The 26,149-nt window shown below is 36.4% G+C and overlaps 1 protein-coding gene across 1 annotated transcript; it reads left to right on the top strand.

Annotated features, from left to right (window-relative positions):
- The first annotated feature begins 841 nt into the window (after nt 1-841).
- Nucleotides 842-26,090, top strand: scyl2 (SCY1 like pseudokinase 2). Its single transcript, XM_052121099.1, has 18 exons — nt 842-977; nt 6,832-7,019; nt 7,632-7,789; nt 10,527-10,671; nt 10,846-10,995; nt 12,477-12,698; nt 13,447-13,563; nt 13,652-13,777; nt 13,950-14,126; nt 16,254-16,376; nt 16,482-16,595; nt 16,895-17,027; nt 17,836-17,954; nt 18,160-18,260; nt 20,563-20,641; nt 20,734-20,826; nt 21,090-21,209; nt 22,689-26,090. Exons 2-18 carry the CDS (start codon nt 6,843-6,845, stop codon nt 23,316-23,318), a joined length of 2,784 nt encoding a protein of 927 aa, XP_051977059.1. The 5' UTR covers nt 842-977; nt 6,832-6,842; the 3' UTR covers nt 23,319-26,090.
- Nucleotides 26,091-26,149: the final 59 nt, after the last annotated feature.

The following is a 26,149-nucleotide window of genomic DNA, read 5'->3' on the forward strand; positions in this document are numbered from 1 at the left end:
TTAGCTACCAGTTCTGCCTAGCGACCAACTCTCTGCTCATTCAGAAAATTTTTGGCCAAAGCCATTTGGTCTGAGGCTGTTTTGCCTGACTTTGGATAATGCAATTTCATAGACTTAATTGACAGAGGTTTTCCTGATGTGTAATATAGAAGAATGAAAATGTGCAAGAAAGTTTTTAACATTTTGAGAATGTTCCTGTACAGTAGGCTATGTTGAAGATACTTAAATACATATTTTCATAAAGATTAATATCTCTGCTTGTTTACCTTTCCTAGTACTTGTTGCAGTGTAGGAATAGTGGGTTAAGCAAGGTTTTGTATAGTGCATTGTGTTGCACAATTCTTGCAAGCAGCAGGCGTTCAAGAAAAAAAAAAAAAAAAAAAAGAAGCGATATGAGTAATGGGGGGCCTGTGCCCCAGTTGAGCTTTATGTCTAGCAACGCCCCTGAACGCAATGTATTTTCATACGAATTTATGTAAAGGTGCTTCCTAGCCAGTTATATATTTTCATTTATTTTTCTTTGTTTAAGTTTTAGAGTGTGTGTTTGCTGGGGCCAATTGTATGTACATTAAAGTGCATGTACGCTTGGTGATACAATGTAGGGTTCAGTATCTCTTCTGTGTATTTTATTTGGTCAGAGAGGAACAAATTAAATGAATTTAAATAGAAAATAATATGTAACATTAAAAATTATCATTATTATTATTACACATAATTTTTTTTGAAAACAATTAAAAAAACAATGCAATTTAAACAGAACGCTGATGATTAAAAGTCAGTTTGGATTTTATTTTGAAAATGAGGACTTTTATCCCAGTTTTTTCTGTCAGAAGCGTTGACCGTTTCCTCCGGCTTCACACAGCGGAATCTCAGGCGTTGTGCTGAAGTGTCATGAAGGCTGTTAGCCGCCGCCACTGACGCTCCTCAATACTGTATTATATTACTTTTATCTCGCTGTCACCTCATCTGGCATAAAGGTTAGTATGAGTTATCTATGTTTATAAGCTATATTCTCATCCTCATTCTTTTACTCCATTAGCATTAGCCTGTTAGCTCAGCTGCTGTCGTGCTTTGTTATGTTTTTATAGTGTGAATTTAACTTTAAGTTGATTACCTGACTGACGGAAGTGATGTAGGTTTGATATTTTGTAGTCTTCAGGAACGCAAATGATATTCACATTAATGTAAGCTACATCACATATGGTGGAGTCTCAAAAGAGAGCTGCGTACATTGATCGCATTCTTGCACATCTCATTTAATCAGTTTCGTCTGTGAGTTGTTGCGATAGTTTCTATCTGTTTGGTATTAAGAGGTAAAGACATGATGTGAGGTGGATTTTTAGGTTAAAGTGCAGGTGTTTCTGTGTCATAATAATGTATTCCATTCATTCTCAATATGTCAGAAAAACACCTGGCACCTGTTTATTTATTTAATATTTCCTGTTGAAACGTCACACACTCGCAAGATGCCTTTTGACACAACTATGTCACTTCCTATGTCGAACAAACACAGATATAATGTTAAATATGATTTTTATATGATCTTGGTACAAAGCTCAGTTAACAGTATTTGTGGCTATATATTATTTACCACAAAAAACTATTTCGACTTGTTACTCTTTTATAAAAAAACAAACAAAAATTGAATGGGGCCAGTCGATAAACATTAAAATACACACAGTGTCAAAAGTATAGCTGCAAGACGTAAACTATATACATGTTAACATGATTTTAGTGTGATAAAATAACTGATTAACCTCATTTGAGTAAAGTTATATTCAAAATGAAAACGTTGTTGTCATTACGACATAACTGTGGCAAACCCTGCAATATGGTAAATGCTGTAACTTGAGTAAATCTCTAATTTGATCAAACTAAAATCATGTTAACATGTATCTTGTGGCTCTTTTTGAAACAGTGAGTATTTTTATGTTTATCGACTGGCCCATTCACTTCCATTGTTAGTGCTTCACTGAAACTGTTTTTTTTTTTTCTTTTCTTTTCCTTTTCATTTTCTCCCCAATTTGGATTGCCCAATTCCCAATGCGCTCTAAGTCCTCTTGGTGGCATAGTTACTCGCCTCAATCCGGGTGGCGGAGGATGAATTTCAGTTGCCTCCGTGTCTGAGACCGTCAATCTGCACATCTTATTACATGGCTTGATGAGCGTGTTACCGTGGAGACATAGCGCATGTTGAAGCCCACGCTATTCTCTACGGTATCATCGTGCAACTCACTACGTGACCCACAGAGAGTGAGAACCACATTATATCGACCATGAGGAGGTTACCCCATGTGACTCTACCCTCCCTATCAACAGGGCTTTTTTTGCTTTTCATTTTTTAAATGATTTTGTCTCGTCCCTCGTCTATTTTTGGTGGTAATAAAATGTATGTCACAAATGCCGTCAATTTAGATTGACTTGTATTGAACCTAGAACATTGCATTACTGTCAGTTGTTTATATCTCTATTTTTAGTGTTACATGTTTAGTTAGCTTTACGTTATAAATTGTAATAAATGGTCTGGGATTATGGAGATTGTTGTAACTTAAGGATGTGTAAGTGACAAATGATCTTGAAAATGTGATAATATTAGTAATAATAAATGAACGTTAATTCAATTATGTATTAATTCAAGTCATAGTAAAAGCGATGGTAAATAAAGTTAACTTCATCAAAACGTTATCAGATGTCATAAACAGCTCTGTTCACTTAGGCTAAAGTTATTAGATGTGAAATCGCTATTAAATTAAGTTTTTCTGTAATACAGAATTCACAGTCTCCACAGTTTTTAATCAAATTACTAAGTAATTAAACAATTTCTTTTAGAAAATACTTCAGAAATATGCATTACAATGTCACTCTTCATACCAGTCCACATAATCAGACCTTTGGTTTTCACCAGGCAGATGATAAACTGGGCAAAAAAATAAAATATTAGATAGACTTGCAGTGAAGGTGCAAGGTTTTAGTTTGTTAAATTGACTTGGACATTAACTGACACCTAGAAGTGTGGATGCAGCATCATTCGAACGCAATTGTTTTTAGTTAATAATGCCGTTGTAGAAATTGACCATTCACAGTTAACCAGGATTAATTTAGACCATGATTAAAAGTGTCCAATAACAGGGCAGTTGCAGAGATTAATTGAGTAATATTTAGGTGGTCATTTGATTCTAACATGGTAGCACCCATGAGGAGACTCTCTTCTTGTAGAATAAAACCGCTTTTATAAGATTACTGATTTATCCGGAGTCTTCATCTCATGTGGTTGCTCATGATTTTATACATTTGTTTTGAAAATGCAATTCATTCGAAAAAAATGACAGAGGGCACCTTTAAAGGAGGGACTTGACTGAGCCATATCTAGAATATTATAGACTTGTAGACTCTTTGTGACTTAAACCAGGAAACAACCACCCTAACAACAATTTTGCAACCACACTGAACACCCTAGCAATGATATAGTAACCACTTAGAACACTGTAGCAACCATATACCAACTTCCCAGAACACCCTAGCAACCATATAGTGAATTCCCAAAACACCCTAGCAATGATAAAGCAACCACTTAGAACACCTTAGCAATGATATAGCAACCACCTAGAACACACTTGTAACAATTTTGCATCCACCCTTAACACCCTAACAACGATATAGCAACCACCTAGAACACCCTAGCAATCAGACAGCGACTACCCAGAACATCTTAGCAACAAAATGGCAACCTTACTGAGCACTGTAGCAACTATATAGCAACTTTACTGAACACTGTAGCAACGATATAACCACTTTACTGAACACTGTAGCAACTATATAGCAACTTTACTGAACACTGTAACAACTATATAACCACTTTACTGACCACTGTAACAACTATATAACCACTTTACTGAACACTGTAGCAACGATATAGCAACTTTACTGAACACTGTAGCAACTATATAGCAACTTTACTGAACACTGTAACAACTATATAACCACTTTACTGACCACTGTAACAACTATATAACCACTTTACTGAACACTGTAACAACTATATAACCACTTTACTGAACACTGTAGCAACTATATAGCAACTTTACTGAACACTGTAACAACTATATAACCACTTTACTGACCACTGTAACAACTATATAACCACTTTACTGAACACTGTAGCAACGATATAACCACTTTACTGAACACTGTAGCAACTATATAGCAACTTTACTGAACACTGTAACAACTATATAACCACTTTACTGACCACTGTAACAACTATATAACCACTTTACTGAACACTGTAGCAACGATATAACCACTTTACTGAACACTGTAGCAACTATATAGCAACTTTACTGAACACTGTAACAACTATATAACCACTTTACTGAACACTGTAGCAACGATATAACCACTTTACTGAACACTGTAGCAACTATATAGCAACTTTACTGAACACTGTAACAACTATATAACCACTTTACTGACCACTGTAACAACTATATAACCACTTTACTGAACACTGTAGCAACGATATAGCAACTTTACTGAACACTGTAGCAACTATATAGCAACTTTACTGAACACTGTAACAACTATATAACCACTTTACTGACCACTGTAACAACTATATAACCACTTTACTGAACACTGTAACAACTATATAACCACTTTACTGAACACTGTAGCAACGATATAGCAACTTTACTGAACACTGTAGCAACAAAATGGCAACCTTACTGAGCACTGTAGCAACTATATAGCAACTTTACTGAACACTGTAGCAACTATATAACCACTTTACTGAACACTGTAGCAACGATATAGCAACTTTACTGAACACTGTAACAACTATATAACCACTTTACTGAACACTGTAACAACTATATAACCACTTAACTGAACACTGTAACAACTATATAACCACTTTACTGAACACTGTAACAACTATATAACCACTTTACTGAACACTGTAGCAACAAAATGGCAACCTTACTGAGCACTGTAGCAACTATATAGCAACTTTACTGAACACTGTAGCAACTATATAACCACTTTACTGAACACTGTAGCAACGATATAGCAACTTTACTGAACACTGTAACAACTGTATAACCACTTTACTGAACACTGTAGCAACTATATAACCACTTTACTGAACACTGTAGCAACGATATAGCAACTTTACTGAACACTGTAACAACTATATAACCACTTTACTGAACACTGTAGCAACTATATAACCACTTTACTGAACACTGTAGCAACGATATAGCAACTTTACTGAACACTGTAGCAACGCTATAGCAACCTTATTGAACACTGTAGCAACTATATAACCACTTTACTGAACACTGTAGCAACGATATAGCAACCTTATTGAACACTGTAGCAACTATATAACCACTTTACTGAACACTGTAGCAACGATATAGCAACCTTATTGAACACTGTAGCAACTATATAACGACTTTACTGAACACTGTAGCAACAATATAGCAACCATCCAGAACACCCTAGCAACGATATAGCAACCTCACTGAACACTGTTGCAACGATATAGTATCCTTACTGAACACTGTAGCTATGATATAGTGATTACCCCGAACAGAACACCCTAGCAACATAATAGCAACCAAAATGAACACTGTAGCAATGATATAGCAAGTTGCTATATCATTGATACAGTGTTCAGTAAGGTTGCCATAGCTAGATTGTTCTGGAAGGTTGCTATATTGTTGCTACAGTGAATATAGCAACCTTCCAGAACACTCTAGAAAGGATATAGCAACCTTACTGAACACTGTAGCAATGATATAGCAATCTTATTGAATCTTACAAAATATTTCTTGTATATACCGCTAGAGTAAGTGTCCTTTATTCTTTATGCTTGGTGTATTGTGATTCAAAACATGGACAAATTAGCTTCTAATCGCTTCACCTTCATCTGTATTTGCACAATGGCTCCAGCCTTGTCCTAATGTAAACAGTCCCCACCCTAAAAAAAAATTCTCATTCGAAAAGCCATTTCACATGGAAATACGTCACAATACAGTAATAAAGTCTGTCATTACCTCCGTTTCATGGTGACTTAAACACTGTACCAATGATATAACAACCCCCCAGAAATATCAAGGTTACAGCGACCATCCCTGTACAGCTTAGCAACTATATAGCAACTACACAGAACAACCTAGCAACCATATAGCAACTACACAGAACACACTAGCAACCATATAGCAACTACATAGAACAACCTAGCAACCTAGCAACGATATACAAACCACCCAGAAAACCCTAGCAACAATATAGCAACCACCTAGAACACCCTAGAAACTATATAGTACACTAACAATGATATAGCAACCACCCAGAACACCCTAGCAACCATATAGCACCCTAGCAACAAAATTGCAACCACCTAGAACACCCTAGCATCGAGTATTGCACCCTAGCAACCATATAACAACCACCCAGAACACCCTGCCAACCATATAGCAACCAACCAGTACACACAAGCAACCATATAGCTCCCAAGCAATGATATAGCAACCACAAAAACGCCCTAGCATTGATTATAGCACCCTAGCAACCATAAAACTACCACCCAGAACACCCTAGCAACCATTTAGCACCCTTACAACGAGATAACCATGAGAACACGTAACACCTTCGCATAGCAACGCCCTAGCAACCTTATCACAGGCAAGCGCCTCATGCATTTTCTGTAGAAAAAGTTTGCCATGTCTCTAGCCAATGGAAAGCTTGTAGGCATGATGAAATTGTTCATAAAGCTTAAATGCAGTTAAAGCATTAATGTGCAGTGTTTCCTATTCATATTGACAGCCAGTGAAATCATGGAATCCATGCTCAATAAACTGAAGAGCACCGTCACCAAGGTGGCAGGTGATATGACCAGCGCTGTCATGGGTAACCCCGTCACACGGGAGTTTGAGGTGGGCCGTCATATCTCCAGTGGGGGTCCTGGAATGTGCTGGAGGATCTACAACGGCACGAAAAAATCCACCAAACAGGTGCGAGGGTGTAACTATACTACTATGTGCGTTTTACAACATGTATTCAGGTACCTATAAATATGACACAATAGCACCTGATTACTTTTCATTAAAGTTGACTTTTGCTTGTAGGATGTTCTGCAGAAAACAGCACACTGAATGTGGTTACAACAGATCTGTTGAAACAGTTGATGTTTTTGTGTGTTCATGTAACTGTGAAAGAGGAGGTTTCAAAACTTCCTTGAAGATGGTGTTTTATTAAATTATGCTTTTCCATGAACGTGCTTGCGTTCTGTTTTCATAATCCGAATTGCATAAACAAGTTATAATTATAACATTAGTAATTCTAAACAATCTTATGTGATGTGACTGTGTGAAATATGTCAAAGTTGTAGAGTCTACTATTAACTGTCTACTATTAATTGTAGTCTTTTTGATAATCACAAACCCAGCTAGAATTGCATGCCGTTTATGGTTTAAAAGAGTTATTGAGTCATAGTCGTAGCCTAGGACTCAATAACTAAATGTGCAGTTAGTGCACATTTTAACGCTTCAAGAATAAAAGTTCAAGAATATCACAATGTAAATTTGTACTTATCGCCCACCCATATTTGCTTCTGTTGTTCACAGGAAGTGGCAGTCTTTGTGTTTGATAAGAAGCTCATTGACCGCTATCAGAAGTTTGAGAAGGATCAAATCATCGATTCGCTCAAGAGAGGAATCCAGCAACTGACCCGGTTACGACATCCACGCCTGCTCACCGTCCAGCATCCACTTGAGGAGTCCAGGTAACCACAAACATGCACGCATGAACGCCGACCTAGTGAGCTGCCTACCTAGATTACATTTTTGGATAACATACAGTAGACAAACATTCAAATGATGTCAAAAAATAACATTATACTAATAAGTTATAGGTCTAGTTAATGGCTGCAGCATTCGAATGAAAATTAGCTTCATATTTTATTCACTCATTTGACACTGATTTTTCTTCAAGTTATGAAATTAAACTGATTAGAAGACTCATTAGTAAAGAAAGGTTGATGGTGAGGTTTTTAGAGTATTGGCTCCTATGTGTCTGTACTGTGTGGATCATGAGATCAAAAGCAGCTGTCTCACTCACCTCTCCTGAATAATGTATGAAACTTATTAGTTAGTTAGTCTTATTAATGACAAAAAATAAGATTAATCACAGATCATTTTTAATCTGTTGACAGTCTCTGGTTACTTCCATTAATAGAAAACTATTTCTTAACTTTCATGTGGCTAAAACAACAAGAGAGTCATTGCATGAATGTAATCTTTCATTTTAAACAACAGTTGTAAAAGGTTTAAGTGTTTAATAGGCTAAAGGCAAATAGTTTGCTGGAAAGTATACATTCTCAGGAAAGTGAAAAACAAGAAATACATCGCTGTGATTACAGAGTGCATCCCGAAGGGCATCAGAATTACTCATGTTTGGTCGGTCTCTATATTAAAGCAGCTGCCTCACGAAACACCTGCTGCAGAGCTGACATTTTTTTGTTTTACAGTGAGCAGCACATCTGTAGCCTATCTTGCAGCAAATGACACGCAATTCTCAGAAATGCTCTCATTTTCGACTATCACAAAGCTATTTTAGACATGTTATTGTGACACGAGTATTTTGCCCCATGCGTTTACGAAAAACTTTAACTCGAACGGTGTCGCGAGTTAATTAATCTCCACAGAGCTGTAAACACTCATAGCGAAATAAAGTTTAGTAGTAAATGTTAGTATAAATGAGGGAATTTCAAACAAGTGGATCTTGTTAAAAACTGCGCTGTCATATGTTGGCCATTCTGGCATATGGTCAGTCATTCCATTGGAAAACGTATCTACCTGTACGGCAACTTTACGAGACTAATAAAAACAGCCAACAGAGATTTAAATTAATTCATCATATTTCCAACATGCACTCCTTGCAGGATTTGTTTTTATGTGAGCTTGTCTCCATTTCTTAGTGCTTAAACTACACATCAAGCATTTAAAGTAATGTGCAAAAGTCTGAGGCACATAAGATGTTTCACAAAAGCATTTGTCTTAAGATGGTTATTTATATCATTAGCTTTTGTGTGCTTAGATTTTGGTCAAAATTTTGTATTTTATAAGGTAGCATAAATTTGCTACCTACCTAAAGCCTTTGTGTCTGAAGCACACGTATGAAGCCTAAATATGTCTCCTTAGGCAGTTTACTACGGTTTGGCACAGACCATCAGTTTATCCACTTTTAAAATGGGATGTTTTGCATTTATGGGTGTTTCTTCAACTTTGGGCCAATTGCATGTCCCAGTGGTTGATCTTTATTAAAACAAACCAATTTCAGCTTTTTTATTTTGTTATATGAAAGTCACATTAAATCGGACTTGGAACCTTTTAAACAGGCCTTCGTCTTTTACTTTTGGTACTTTTCAAATGCCTTTTCTGTGTAGATTTTTCTGTTTATTTTATTTTATATTTACTGTTTATTTGAGTGATTTTACTGTTTTAGGTTTTACTTGTCCAAGATTAAATATTAAATATTTCAATATTAAACTTTGAAAATCCATTATAAATGTACAAAGTATAACAGGTTTAAAACTATGATCATCTAAACAAAGAGTGAAATAAACATAAACCATTTCAAAATGTATTGTGTGAAAATTATTTATCTTAATTTTTACCAAAAAAAAATGTATAATAATAAATTACAGAATTTGAGATGTGCTGGAAAATCACACTGTGGAGGGAATTTTCATGACTCAGACCAAATGGAAATGGCATGAATTTCCTGTGATGCATCAGGATGTACTGTTGGATATTATTGTTAGACAAACATAAAGTAAAAAATATTTTAGAGTCTTTACCTTCTTGAAGTCCACACTGTTAAAAGTGCCTGAAGTGGAAGAAACACCTATATACCCATATACATACAAATGCTAAAAGAAAAACCTGTCTACTTGTCTACAGAAAGAGCCAAATGTCTAAAACTCAAGAATATCTCCAAGATTACTAACAAAACCAGTTCCTACTATCTGTTTTTTATCTGTAGACTGTAGAGTTTGACTGATTGTGAATTTTGCTGATAGGATAAATAAGGTGGTGGAAAAGGCTGATAACTGATTAATCGACCGATAGATTTTAAAATTGATTTATAGGATGTCTGAAAAAATTAATATTCTTTCCTTACTAGGACACATATGGCACACACAAAGAGTCCTAAATTAATAAAATCCCAGATGCAGTTTATTGTTCAACCAAACACCCCAAAATATCCAGAACAAAATGAAGATTTGGTACATAATATGAGACAAGTATATAATATATACAAGCCCGAAACAGATCGGGGACATTTAGGTTGAAATGACAATGTTAAAAAAACTATTGGCAACTATCGCCCTAGATTTTTGCATATTACGATAGTTCCAAACGGCAACTATCATCACCGATTAATCGGTAAATGCGATATATTGGTTTACCTCTAAACATTGCTGTTTTCACTAGATTTCTTTGTGTCTGTATTTCTAGAGACTGTCTAGCATTCTGCACAGAGCCTGTGTTTGCTAGTCTAGCTAATGTGCTTGGCAACTGGGACAATCTTCCAAGCCCCGTTCCCACAGACATCAAAGAATATAATCTCTACGACGTTGAGACCAAGTACGGCTTACTGCAGGTAAGACCGTAGAGCAAAAGTGTTAATGCAGTGTCTCACTTCAACTGGTGAGAAACACAAACAATCTCTTATAGACCTAAAAAACACCTACATGAGCTTTTCTGTTTTAGTATCTGATTGACTCATAACATACATTTCTAGCTAATGAGATTCCTTTCTTTCCAACTCTTTCAGATCTCAGAGGGTTTGTCTTTCCTCCACAGTGGGGTGAAGATGGTTCATAGTAACTTGTGTCCAGAGAACATAATCTTGAATAAGAGCGGAGCCTGGAAGATCATGGGCTTTGACTTCAGCATCTCGTCTAGTAACCCTTCTGACGCTGAAGTTAGTAACTGGATTTATTGTTCCTGAAAATCAGCATGAAATGAATACTGACCCTTTTTACACTCTTAATACGCATTCCTGGTTTTGGAAATGATTCCGTGGTTGGCACTGTCAACTCACAGCAAGAAGATCCTGGGTTCAAGTCCTGGCTCAACTGGGCATTTCTGTGTGGAGTTTGCATGTTCTCCCATGGGGGTGCTGCGGTTTCCCCCACAAGTCCAAAAACAGGTTAAGTGAATTGGAGACTCTAAATTGCCCCGTAGGTGTGAGCGAGAGTCCCCCAGCCACTGGGGGTTGCATCAGGAAGGGCATCTGGCATAAAACCTGTGCCAAGTCACGAATGGTCCGTTTGGTCCATGTGGCGACCCCTAACAGGTGCAGCCGAAGAAGAAGAAGAACTTGCTCTGCCTCTCATACAGCTTGATTTATTTGGCTAAGTCACATGGGTTATTAGTTCATGTTAACTAAGAGCCAATTTGATAGTTAGGTATAGTTTAAGGCTACTGTAGTAGGTAATGCAGTCTTTTTATATATTGCAAATAGTTAAGGCAGTAATTTAATGCCAGTTAATGTTAATATAATAAAGTTTACAGCGATAATTGCAAATAATGATACATTTAAAAATAAGCATTACCATTGGGATATGTCAAGATGCTCTTAGCTTCCATGTCCTGGTCAAACCGCCTCCTCAAATCCACCGCTGTTCTGGCGTATAACGCCAATCAAATCAATTCCTAATGGATAAAATCAAGTCTTGTCACACATTAAATATTCAGTTTCACTTGGAAAATACAGTACTTTGCAAAAGTCTTAAGGCGCATAATGTTTCACAAAAGCATTTGTCATAAAATTATTATTTATATCTTCAGCTTTAGTGTGTCAATAGCAAATATAAATGTTAGAATCTCAAACATCACTTTTGCAAATAGAAAAGATTAGAATAGAAAAACAGGGAGCCCTGCAACAGATGTCATGACCCCCACAAAGCCCCCACAGAACATCAGTCTGAGATTACATAAAGAGACAGAAGCAATTGAGACAGACTAAAAATATAGAAGAACTGTGGAGAATTCTCCAAGAAGCTTCAAACATCCCAACAACCAACAAAAACTGTGTCCAGTTGTATCTAGGAGAATTGGTGCTGTTTTGATGGCAAAGGTGGTCACACCAAATATTGATTTAGATTTGTATGTTTACTAGAGTTTGCTTGATATTAATTGATTCATGAAAACTAACTATGCCATTATAAGACATCCTCACTATGCAACATTTTTCACAAGTGCCTAAAACTTTTGCACAGTACTGTATGTCACAGTATAGAAGTAAAATGTGTTGCAATCACAGATTCATGTTGATTTTAAAGTCCTACAAATTCGATATGAAGCTGCCAGAACTATATAGTCGTTCTTTTTAGCTTGTCCTGTCAAAGGTAATCTATTTATGTGCTTAAGATTTTGTTTGTGTATATTTGTGCATTTTAGCCCAAGTATGTTTGTAAAGAGTGGGACCCCAATCTACCACCTCTCTGCCTGCGTAACCCTGAGTATGTCGCCCCTGAGTACATCCTGTCTGTCAGCTGCGATGCGACCTCTGACATGTATTCGCTGGGTGTGCTATTCCATGCCATGTTTAATGAAGGGAAGCCGGTCTTTCAGGTCAACAAGCAGGACATATTCAAGAGCTTCAGCCGACATCTCGACCAGGTGAGGAATTGAAAACAACACGTATTTATGTGGTTGGTGTTTTTTATATTTTTCATACACAAAAATGTACAGATGTGTAAAAAATGGCTGGAATTAATATAAACTAGAGGAAAACCAATATATCGTCCCTAACGCTTAATCTGTACCGATTGTCGCTTTTTGGAACTATCGGTTATCTGTAAAAAATCAGTGACGATAGTTGCCGATAGTTTATTTATGTTTTTATTCCTCTGTGTTACTCTATGGCTGGAGCTGGATGGTTCTACATTTAATACGGCTCGGTTCTACAGTATTACGGCAGCCTGAATGCATTATTATTACTATTTTCCACATTTTAGAATAATAGTAAAGTCATCAAAACTATGAAAGAATGTGGATGTGGAATATTGAAGTGCAGAAATGATTGGAGTGACAAAATGTTAAACAAATCAAATATTTTTACTTCTTCAAAAGCCACCCTTTGTTGCAATTTTGGCTGTTAAAAATAAGAATAAAAAGAAAGATGAAACTTTTTCCATAGTAATCAAAAACGTGAACTGCGTATAAACTTATGTCATATGTTTATCAATACCTCAGTGCTGACTTTTCAGTTTCTTCTTTTCTTCCACATTATTTTTACATGGTCAAGTCAAGGTATTGATTTTGGTCTATCACTTCATTGAGGTTCACTTTATGTATTATTTTCTTGTTGGCATTCCATTTGTCTCCCTGTCCTGATACTCTGTTTGATGACAATATTTGGTTCTAGCTGACACATTTGAATCCAGGAGTGTTAAGCAAGGTCCCAGAGGAGGTGAGGGAACATGTAAAAATGTTGCTTAGCGTCACGTCCAACGTGCGTCCTGATGCTGATCAGATGACAAAGGTCAGATCTCCCTTTCTTTCCTCGCTCTTTCTCTTCATTTGCATACTTGATGACATAATTTTACAACTATGATTGGGTCCGTGTTCAGATTCCCTTCTTCGATGATGTAGGAGCGATGACTCTTCAGTACTTCGACTCCCTTATCCAGCAGGACAACTTGCAGAAGTCTCAGTTCTACAAAGGCCTGCCCAAAGTTTTGCCCAAGCTGCCTAAGGCAAGAACAAATATTTGCACTCAGACATTCAGACAATGACTTGTTGTATATATTGCAATTTGTAATGAAGAGTGTTTGTGGTGGTCATTCAGAAAATATAGGCAGCTTCCGGTACTGCACCATTCAAAAAAGTTTATGGGATGTGCTTGTTTTTCTGAACCCCCCCCTTCAGAGAGTGGTAATATACCGAATCCTGCCGGCACTCATGTCTGAGTTTGTGAATCCTGATATGGTTCCGTTTGTCCTTCCAAACGTGCTGCTCATCGCTGAAGAGTGCACAAAAGAAGAATACATCCGCCTCGTGCTCCCAGACCTCACCCCTGTCTTTAAACAGCAGGAGCCTGTGCAGGTAGTCCATCTGTGTTCACTTCTGCCCTATAATCCGCTCTAGACACTCAAATATCCTGTGGATGGAGAGTGTGCTTATATAAGTTTTATTAAATGTAGTTTGTTAATTCTTGATTAACCTCTGAAGTGCAGACTGGTGCTCGGATCACAGGAAATGGCTTTTTTCTCAAAGTAACTGCTTCTTTTTTTTCATGCTGTCAGGCCAGCAACATGGTAAGTGAGGTTTGAACATTTGTCTTTGTGGTAGTTTGTTTTGACAATAAAGTATTTTCACATTTGTTTGTCTGTGCAAGTCACTATAAAGTCTTTCTGTTGGAGTCATGTCCATTTTTTGCTATCATAATGAGGTTGCAGATAGCACTGGACAATATAACTAAATAAATGCTTTATAATCTCCAAATGTATGCATTTGCTCAAATTATTTTTATTTCAATCAGAGGAACCATCATTTCAATGCAGCCACTGTTGCCAGTAGATTCAAAATGCAAAAAAATTAAATGCATTAAATATCTAGTTCAAATTTGTTATGTTGAAAGCACTGCAAAAACACATGATTTGATGTGACCTTGGGAATTCATTTTATTGAATTTTTTATTGAAAATATACACAAATTTAAAATCAGATGATTGCAACACACTCCAAAAAAGTTGGGACAGTCGAGTGTTTTCCACTGTGTAAAATCGACATTTCTTGTAATAAAACAAAATAATTTGAGCACTGAAGACACAAGTTTGTTAAGTTTAAAATGTGGAACTTTCCCCCATTCATCCATTGTGAAGGTCTTCAGTTGTGCAATTGTACAGGGCTTTATTGCCATATTTTGCTCTTCATATAACCACATATTCTCCATTGGAGACAGGTTAGGACTGCAGGTAGGCCAGTCTAGCACCTGCACTCTCTGATTATGCAGCCATGAACTTGTAATCAGAGCACTATGAGGTTTGGCATCGTCCTGCTGGAAAATGCAGTGGCATCCCTGGAAAAGAGGGTATCTAGATGCCAGCATATTTTGCTCCAAAATATGTACATATATTTCTGCATTAATGGTGTCCTTACCCATGCAATGGGCACTGACACACCCCTATACCATGACATCACTGGCTTTTGTACCTGACACAATAGCTTTGATGGTCTTGTTCCTCTTTGGCCCGGAGAACAAAAAGGCTTCTTTTTTAAACCCTATTTGAAATGTTGACTCGTTGGATCACAAAACACTATTCCACTGTTCTACTTTCCATCTCATATAAAAACTGAGCCTGGAGAAGTCGGCAGTGTCTCTGAACAGTGTTGATGTATGGCTTCCCCTTTGTAAAGTAAAACCTTAACTTGCACCTTTGGATGCAGCGTTGAATGTTGTTAACTGATAAAGGTTTACCAAAGTATTCCCGAGCAGTAATGTGTTGTTGATGTCCTTTCAAATAAAAAAATCACTACTTTTTGTTTTTATCCATATTTTCCATACTGTCCCAACTTTTTCAGAATCAGGGTTGTAATTGAATTTCCCACTTTTAACTCCATTTGTGCTTCTGAAGTTTATATCAATGATGCAATTAAAACATCTTTGTCCTAACCCGCACATACTCTCAAGTTACGAGACGATAAAGGATTGGAAAATTAGTCTGACACACTGCTTAGGGAAATTATTGGTTAAATAAAAAGTGCATCACATTCATTGTAATAAACACAATGTTGCATAATTTATGGTACCAGCAAAATCATCTCAAATATATATTGTATATGCGATAAATCACCAATTTCTAGTGGCAGATACAGTTGAAGTCAGAAGATTACATACACCTTTGCCAAATACATTTAAACTCAGTTTTCACAATTTCTGATATTTAATCTTTGAAAACATTCCCTGTCTTTTGGTTAGTTATGATCACTATATTTTAAGAATGTGAAATGTCAAAATAATAGTAGTGAGAATGATTTATTTCAGCTTTTATTTCTTTCATCACATTCCCAGTGGGTAAGAAGTTTACATGCACTTTGTTAGTATAAGTGTATGTAAACTTCTGACTTCAACTGTAGATCCATATGCTCAATAGAGGTGTTTAAGGCATTTTTCATGGAAATTATATTAAATCACCCTCTGATTTCCTCATTTCTATCTCTGTGTACTTAGATCCTGCTGATATTCCTACAAAAGATGGATCTACTACTGACCAAAACCCCTCCTGAAGATATCAAGAACAGTGTTCTGCCCATGGTGTATAGAGCTATGGAGGCTCCTTCTACTCAAATACAGGTTGACCACATGATAAACTTTGAGCATGTGGTTTAAAAACTTAAAGTTTCAAAACTTTTAAAAAGTCTATCTAAAATTCTGCTTGTTGTGTTCTTTTCTAAACAGGAGCTTTGTCTGAATATCATTCCCACGTTTGCCAATCTGATCGAGTATCCCTCCATGAAGAATGCACTCATTCCACGGATCAAATCTGCCTGTTTACAAACCTCCTCGCTAGCGGTTTGTGTCCTTTCATCTCTTGGTCTAATGCACATAACTGGTAAACTGGTAATCAGAAGGTTGGTGGTTCAATCCCCACAGCCACCACCATTGTGTCCTTGAGCAAGGCACTTAACTCCAGGTTGCTCAGGGGGGATTGTCCCTGTAATAAGTGCACTGTAAGTCGCTTTGGATAAAAGCGTCTGCCAAATGCATAAATGTAAATGTGAATGTTGTGAGAATTGAAATTTCAAGAATAGATTGTCCAGATTCTGGTTCTGAAGGAAGTTTGTGTTGTCTTTTGGTTGCCATTGTTCCAGGTGAGGGTGAACTCTCTGGTGTGCCTAGGCAAAATTCTGGAATATCTGGATAAATGGTTCGTCATTGATGAAATTCTACCATTCCTGCAACAGATTCCATCCAGAGAGCCTGCTGTGCTCATGGGTGTTCTGGGTAATTCTTTTCACCTTGAGTTTTTTTTAATCCATTTTAATAACTGTGGAAAGTAGGGCTGTCAATCGAATACATTTTTTTTATTGAATTGATGTATATGCAAAAAATGCTAAGAAAGTCCCCCAAATACAGATAGTCCAATATAAATAATACATAATAATTTGAATAATTTAAATTAGAATATTTAGGGCCAGATTAAAATATATTGTATTAGTGTGGCGGATGAGTTAAAGCATTGATTTGACAACACAAAAAGTTGAAATATAAGTCAATATGTTGTTTGTATTTCTCCCATATATCACTGAACGTAAGCCTACAGATGACAGCAATTCACTGTGCAATTAAATGTGTGTTCGTCAATCTGTCAATCAAACCTTTAAAGACAGACCTACTGTGAGCTCCAGGGTGGTTAATCAATGGTATAAACTTCTTCTGAAGTCATCAGTCAGTGTCATTTTAAAAAAATATATTTTTAATAGCAGATTCCCATAGCAAAGTACTACATTAACCATGAATCTTGAAAAGAAAACATCCACCAATCAGAGAACAATGTGCTCCAGAAGAGCTCTTCAGCATCGGCCCACGCTTTTGACGCGCTGTGAATGATGCAATCAAGTTGATCTCGATTGCAATTGCTGTTATATAAAAGAATACATTTGAAATTAATTAAACTGAATTTAATCCTTGCAGAAATTTGAATGCAAGCATCCTGAATAATATCATTGCTCTTATCTCATGCACATCAGTAAATGAAGACTATTTAAAATATCTTTGATTCTTGGCGCTTTTATTTTTTGTTTTCCTTCAGGCATCTATAAGTGCACTTTCACCCACAAGAAACTGGGCATCCCTAAAGAGCACCTTGCTGGAAAGAGTTTACCTCATCTGGTATCACTCAGTATTGATAACAACCTTAACCTTAACCAGGTAAACACACACACTCTGTTACATGTATGCTATACACAGAATGTGTCTGCTAAATGATATAAAATTGTTGTTCATCCGTCGAATATAAACTCTATTAAATAGTTCTTGAAATTAGACAATAGATTCTTATGCACACATATTCCTCAAAGATTTGTAAATGCTTGTGTGTGTGTGTGTGTGTGTGTGTGTGTGTGGTGTCTTTCAGTTTAACTCTTTCATGGCTGTGATCAGGGACATGTTGAGTCGCATGGAGGCCGAGCACAAGACCAAACTAGAGCAGCTGCACATCATACAGGAACAACAGAGGTGCCAATTCAATTTTTTTATTCATTTGATTGTCACTGTTTCTCTTTATTCCTTTTCAAAAATTCTATTCAGAATAATTAAAGGCTTCAAATATTTATTATGGTTTTCTGATGCGTTCACATTTTCAGTCTCAGTGCTTGGTTGAATTATTAAAGGAATAGTTCACCCAAAAATGCATCATGTCTTTACAAATGATTAAAAAAAATCTTAGCAAATTTTTGGCCGAACTGTTCCTTTATGTCGGTGGCCAAGAAACAGTTTTTGCCATTTACACAAACATTAATCCCTAGTTTTTGTTTTTCAGATAACATATAAACTATCTTATATAATTGAGACATTATCAATAGTAAAATTAGACGAAATATGGGACAGAAATATGTAGATGTATCTACTTTTAATCGTTTAAGTCGCAGCCATTTTGGTGTCGGAAAGTCGGAGCTTCTATTACATTTCAGAATTGCCTGCTTTGAATTACGAGTTTGTCAAATATGTTTATACTAGTCATGAACCAGTGCCTGAAATTAACTTAAACACAATGTTTGCCCCCCTGGAGTAGATTTTCTGGGACATGTTTTATTTTTATGAGGGCAATGTTTTTTTTTTTAACCAATTAAAGCATAAACTGTCTCATTTGTTTATGTCAAATACTTAAATTTAATCCTTCATTTTGACCCGAACAACTTTTTTTACTTTGATTTAAAAAAATTGTATTTTCTTAATCCAATTGGAATAAAATTCCTTGACTTTGTTCACATATAGTATCTGAAAACACAAAAATAAAATTGGTCCATTTTCTAAATATTGTGTCACTTGTTGGGTTCCCGGACAAATATTACCGGGCATTGAAAGTGAATGGATTAAATGACTAAAAACAGAAATATAAAGTGTTCATGAGCATCCCAATCCTTTAGATGAGCACATACTGTATGTGGATGTGTTTACACACACAAAGTCCTCTGACATGTGCACACACATGCACAATGTGTTGAGCGCCCTTTCGTGCATCGCCTTTGCATATACAATCTTGGAGGAATATTTGGGAATCTATGTACCATTATGTTGTGTTTGGGCTCGTTTGAATCAGGATAGTCTGCTGTAAGTTATGGTATGTCATTGTCTGTTAGATGTATGTTTCAGGAAGTAATAAAGAAAAAAATGTGACAAAGCCTCTCCTGTTTATTATATTTGTGTGTGTCGGTGTGAATTTCATTCATCTCATCTTTTTTTATGGTTTTACCAACTCTGAATATAATTGAATGAAACAGTTCTGATTTGTCAGAAAATTAAAACGCGTGATTGAAGAATTGGTAGGATCAGCTATATGCATTATAAAGTCCAGATTTATAAGCTTTAAAATGACACCTATTTTGTTCAGATCAAGCAAGTGGTTATTCATTTATTATGTAATTATTTTTATGTTTTGTTTTTTTCAGCAGGGATGTGCCCCCCACTGTGCCAATATAAGCCTACAAATCATGATTTTTTTTAAAGTTATTTTTATTTACCTTATTTATAGTGATCGACCAATTTGGGTTTTTTAATGGCCGATGCCGTTATCCAGAGCAGGGTGGCCGATAGGCTGATACAGTGCCTATACACCACACAATTTAATATAGAAAATAACATAAAAATAATATTGCTAAAAAAATTTACTCTTATTTACACAAAAATTTTACTTTGTAAAAAAAAAAGTCAAATAATATTGTATTTTAAATTGTAGATAGCAGTTTCTTCTGATTTCTGTTTAGTCATCAAATTTATTTAAATTATTTGCTCATAAAGAAATTGATAATATATTAGGAAGAATGAAATAACAGCACACACAGTAGACCAGCAACCATGGATGGCATGTCCACATTAGCATCACATTTTCTTCAATTCAAATCAAGTTTTGAATTGAAGGCAGATTTTGATCGAGTCATTTTTTGCAAAGATGCCACATTAGATTTTAGTTACCTATTATTTATTTCCAACATCCCAATTCAATAAATCAATAGAAGAAATGAATAAAGAAATAAAACCATCAGCAAAAAAGTGTGTGTGTGTGTGTGTGTGTGTGTGTGTGTGTGTGTTTCATTGTGGATGTGTAATATCTCACCCTTTTTTTTTAAAGAAGAAAAGTTCAAAAGTGGTCAAAACAGACCCCAACAGAAGATTTGGGGTTAAAAGGCATTTTTACGGGGGCTTTTTGTCACTTTCTGTGGCAGTTAGACTCTTGTCGGGAAGCCATAGTTATGCCTATTCCGACATGTCGTAAATGCTGTTTTAGAATTTGTTGTCAACTGTATTCTGTACTTTTCAGGAGTTTAAACATTACAAACCATATGAACCAAGCAGAGGAGACTAAGAGCACCCCCAGTCCGGCCACACAAGTCAGAGAAGTGAGTAACTACACCTGTTACACTTCCCACAAATCACCTGCCACTTTAAATGTGCTTACACTGGAACGTAATGTATTTCTCTGTTCTGATAGATTGATGACATTTTTGGTGGCAGTTCAGGAAGTGCAGGTGTGAATAGTAAAGAGAATGGTTCCTCCTCTTCAACTGTTTCTCAGCCCTCAAGAGTGAGTTCAATATAACTTCCAGCAAGAGGCAAAACTTAAAGATAATAACGTCTTAAAATCTGAAACTCTTTAGAAAGTGACTTTTTCTCTAGATCTGTCAAATTTAAAGCTTTAACGCTTTAACACTATTTATCGTTAGTATTTATTTATTTTACCCACATATCTTACGACGGAGCTCAGGTGGTGGTAGATCTTAGTTAAACCTATTAGGCCTGGTTGACGTGATCGTCTTGGGGACTAAGTGTTGTTTGTGGTTTGTTCAGGTGTCTCTTACCTTGGAGGAAAAGCAGCGTTTGGCTAAAGAGCAGGAACAGGCTGCTAAACTGAGAAGCCAGCAGCCTTTGGCTCCACAGAGCATTAAACCAGCAGCAACAACACAACAGGTAACGTTCTGGAGAGCAGTACCATCAAATCTACATGGCCACTTTCTCATATGAAACGCATTGCTAATGAAACGTTTCTGGTAAAAGTTGCACATCTGTTGAACTGATTTTATTTTTTTATACCATTCAAACTCTGACGTAATTTGCTGAAATGTATGCTTGGCTGTAGCAGAAATATATTAGCCTGCTACTATTTATTAAATGAATTAAACAACATACTGTTTAGTTTATTTGAAGCTGAATACACATTTAAATTGTGTCAGCTACTTTAGAACTCGTGATTGGCTCAAACTCTTTGACAACAGAATTTCACTCGAAAAAAAAAAAAAAACCTGTCATATTACATTAGTGAAGTGGGTTATTATTAAAATGGTTTGCGAATGTTCTTTTATGTTGCTTTTATGTAGGCAAATTGCAGGAGCTGTTTTGTTGGTGGCTCCTTTTTATACATGAGCTATAAATAGAAAAATGTATTTACATGTTAGTAGGGGTGCACTATATATTGGCAGATGGTAACTGGAAGAAAAATCATTATTATTGTACTGATGTGTACCGCAGATATATTTGTGGCAGAGAATCTCGTTGTCAGGCAGTCAGCAACAGTCAGTGTGTGACCAGGATTGATCGTGTTAAAGACAAGTTGGCATGTCATGTCGCTCTGAGGATTATTTCAATGTTTATTCAGTGAAATATGTTGTTTTTGGGGCTCATCTGATATAAAAAAAATTACATTCCATTTTCCTGTTTGTTTCTCTGAATAAGATGGAGCATGCACATTTGCGCACAGTTTTTCTAAATGCTAAAGATTATCGGTTATCGGTATTGACCCAGAAATTGCCAATTGTGCATCTCTACCATATTCCACTTTAAAAACAACAAACAAACACCTATTTTTTTTCAATTAATTAATTAGCTAGCAGCTCCATTTTAAAGGGCTAAAAGGCAAAAAATATCTGTATCGGCCCAGAAATTCCATACCGGTGCATCCCTATCCGATTTCAAGCTTTTAAGCAACACCTATTTTGTTTCAAGTGAACATGATAACTTTTCATTAATTAGCTGGCAGCTCCATTTTAAAGGCAAAAAGTAAAGTTATCTGTATAGGCATTAAATTCCATATCGGTGCATCCCTATGGAACCAGATTCCAAACATTTAAACAACACTTTTATATTGTTTCTATTGAGTAATTTTTTTGATAAGTAGCTATTATCAGTTATCAGTGTTGGCCACAATGAGCAGGGAATTAGCGGTTATCATTATCAGCCCTAGAATTTCTATATTGGTGCATCCCTTACATTTAGGGCTAATATTGTATGCATCTTGTGATACTACTCGGATGAATCTTAATGGTAGATTTCTACATAGTCACTTTTGTGATTGACGTTGCTGTGATGGCTTGTGGTGTAAATTATTTTAAACTGTTTTTGTTTGTATTGTACTTACTATTAATGAAGAATATTTGATTTGTACACTGTCAGGCAAAAGATCTGACCAGCAGTCTTCTGAACAGCATGACCTCTTTGAACAACCTTTCGTTGAACTCTGGGCCCAGGACGATGCCCATGCAGGGGGGCGCAATCTCCACCTTCCCTTCAGGACCCTCCATGGGTGGAATGGGCACCATGGGCTCCATCAGCAACAGCTTCAACTCGCCCATGGGCTTCCAGACAGGGGGTTTGGGGATGGGCATGAGACCTACCAATCCTGGTCTCTATGGAGGCATGGCCACCACTACGAGTGTTCCAAATTTCAGTGCCCTGACCCAAAACCAGTCCAACAAGCCCTCTGATATTTCCGCCCTAGACTCCCTCTTCACCCCTAACAAACCCAAAGTAAGCCTGAACCAAATGGCCCCCAAACTGACCTCAGGAACCACTGCACCTTCCCCATGGCTCAGCCAGTTTGGTACGGGCCAGCCTTCCCAGACTGCACCCATGCAGGCAGCTCCGATGGGAATGGCAGGGGTCCAGGGTGGGTTTGGGATGCAGGCAAACCCTTTCTTCAACCCGCAGAACTTCTCGCAACCTGTTGCCACTCCAGCAGTGAACACTGGAATGATGAAACAAAGTGCTTCAGTTAACAATGACCTTAAAGACCTCTTTGGTTAAAACGTTTGGCTCTTGTTTTGGTTTTTACTCCATTAGGAATCAGCAGCGACAGTGACTGTTAAAATTGGGTGGGAAGGTTGGACGTGGTATCTCTTCTTGAAAGAGTGTTTAAAATAGTTTTTCTGACTTGTTTTGTCTATTTTAGCGCTTATCATGGTGCACCCTTTGCAAACAGTCGACTTATCTCCTGGTGTAAATCAAAAGGACCGAACAACACACCATCACGTTTCTAAGAGAAGCTTGTGCTCTACCCATTGGGGCTTCTGTCAGTGGATCATAATGCTGTATGGCTTGAGAAACATACCACAACTTCCACAGGCATACTGTGGAGTATTAAAAATAGATGTTTAGTTACCAAGACTTGCGCACTTTTGATTTTGCTTTCTTTTTCCTTTTCCTCACGTTCACTCCTTGCCTTGAACTTCCACTTTCAAAACAAATGGCGACATCATCAACAGGATTTGCTGTTTTGCTGTTTGTTTCCCGATAAAGGATGTCTCTCAATTGCTCTTTCAACTCTGAGCTAAAATGCTCACCCTGTAAGCAAGGAAGAGGTGGAAGCTGGTGAGGTCCACAGTAATGACCTAAATAAATGAATGTATTATTTGTTTGTTGATGCATATATAATGTAACTGGTGATTATTGTTTGAGGTCCACACTGATATACTTGTACACTGAAGTAAAAGCTTCTTAGGCGAATCTCACAAAGAAATGTCTAAGTCATATTTTACATCAAAATGAAAAGAAACATTTAGGAAATTATATTTTTCATAAAAAAACAAAGCCTGTTTTAGCAGGATTATTATCATGACAGTTAAGCACATTTCCTCCCCAAATTCTCATTATCGTAATGTGAAAAAACAACATATTCTCATTACCGTAATGTGAAAAAACAACATATGCTCATTAACGTAATGTGAAAAAACAACATATTCTCATTACTGTAATGTGAGAAAAAAAACAACATATTCTCATTACCGTAATGTGAGAAAAAAAACAACATATTCTCATTACCGTAATGTGAAAAAAACAACATATTCTCATTACAGTAATGTGAAAATTTCATACTTTATTGTAATGCAAAAAAATCTCATTGTCATTAGAGTAATGCAAAAAGTTTTATTCTCATTTAGGTCTCATAAGGCGATGTAATTGGATATCGACAATATCTTACAGATCCTGATGCCGATTGTGACACTCAATTGACACACGATGATCGACAATATTTAGAAATGGCAAGACCATGGATCTGGGAAGTCAGCAAATATATTAAACGATAGCCTAGGGTGTGAAACTAGCACCCACCAAAGGTGTCAAGGGTGAATCCAGTTCGCAAGCTCCTCGTCCAAATGTATTTAATATTTCATGGTAATTTTGCTCATCTACCCTCGACGTCTCGGAGTGACACATGACAAGAAATTCTGTTAGTCACAAAGACACGCGCTTGAAGAAACACACTTTATTATTAAGAACAGACAAATGAAATGCCGTCAATGCTCGTGTCTGATTCGTTGTTTGTTCAGAGGTGGGCAGCACAAGCCTGTCATGTGAAACAAGCACATTTAAAGAGTTTTCACTCTTTTTTTTTTTTCTGTTTCATTCATCTGAAAACTATTTGCAAGAATAATGTCGTCTATGAGAATGCTGCAAATTATCTTTGATGATCTCAGGATGTGCTGTGGGTTTAGTTTACTTTATTTCCATGGAGAAGTTCACGGTGTAACATACATTGTGAACGCAGCTCTGCTGGTTCAGTAATAAATATCTTTCTATTAAAGAAAAAAAGACGGAAGTGATTAAATCATAAAATAATAAAAGACACGTTCACTTTAGTGTATGTATTAAGTGTATAGTATCAAATACCATTTTGTATAAATACTTTATAGTTTAAATTAAATGTGCTTAATTGTAATTCAAATGTAACTATGTAGAAACAAATCTCCCAAAAATAATTTTCCTAATGCAAAATATAATTTATTTTCTCTCTCTTGGTTTTGGGCTGGAATATGATGGAAATGTTTTTGAAAGGTTCACCCTCTGATGAAAGGACACTGCCTTCATACTGAAGTGACCGTACTAACTGTAGTAGAAGTGAAAACTTTAGTGCTTCAGACATTTTAAAATGAGTCCGTGTTTCATTGGCTGGTAATGGCTACTGTATGACACAATTCCTGTGTTTGTCCACCTTTCAGTTTCTGTCGTTACTTTCTGCATTGTGTTTGTTATAATTTTGTGTTGCTTGGAAGTTACTGCCACATTCGCTCCACTGTTTTTTGTTTTTGGCTTTTATCATTATCACTGCAAGATATGAGCAGTTTCTTGCTGTGGGGAGTGACCAACCAAACATATTATTCTATATCATGACCAAAAATATAGCTGCAACACAGCAAGTCACCAAAATGTGTATTGTTTCTATAAACCATATGTACTAAATGTACATTATATAGAGGTGAACTGCCACTGGAGTTTTTTTAAGTACTGTTGCAAGTTAAACAACTTCTTGAAGAGGACATTTCATATTCCGACTGGTTTTATTTAAAGGGAATGTGTTTCCTAGTCTTCTGAATGAGAGGCCTTATGTTGAGAGTTGTGCAATAACATGTCTGTTATGGGGATTGTGAAAATGACTCGCTGTATGAGTGTTTCACTACATGCAGTTTTCAAATAGTTTAAATTAATGTAGATAAATATCTGGGTTCGTATAAATTAAAAGAAATGTGAACTGGATTGTAAGATGGTGGTTTTTGAAATCAAATAAATTGATTATTTCAAGAGGAACATCTTTGTCCTAGTTAGTAGATTCTTTTAATTAAAACTATAACATGAAATCA

This window comes from Xyrauchen texanus, chromosome 47 (assembly GCF_025860055.1).
Source record: "Xyrauchen texanus isolate HMW12.3.18 chromosome 47, RBS_HiC_50CHRs, whole genome shotgun sequence".
In the NCBI taxonomy this organism is placed as follows: Eukaryota; Metazoa; Chordata; class Actinopteri; order Cypriniformes; family Catostomidae; genus Xyrauchen; species Xyrauchen texanus.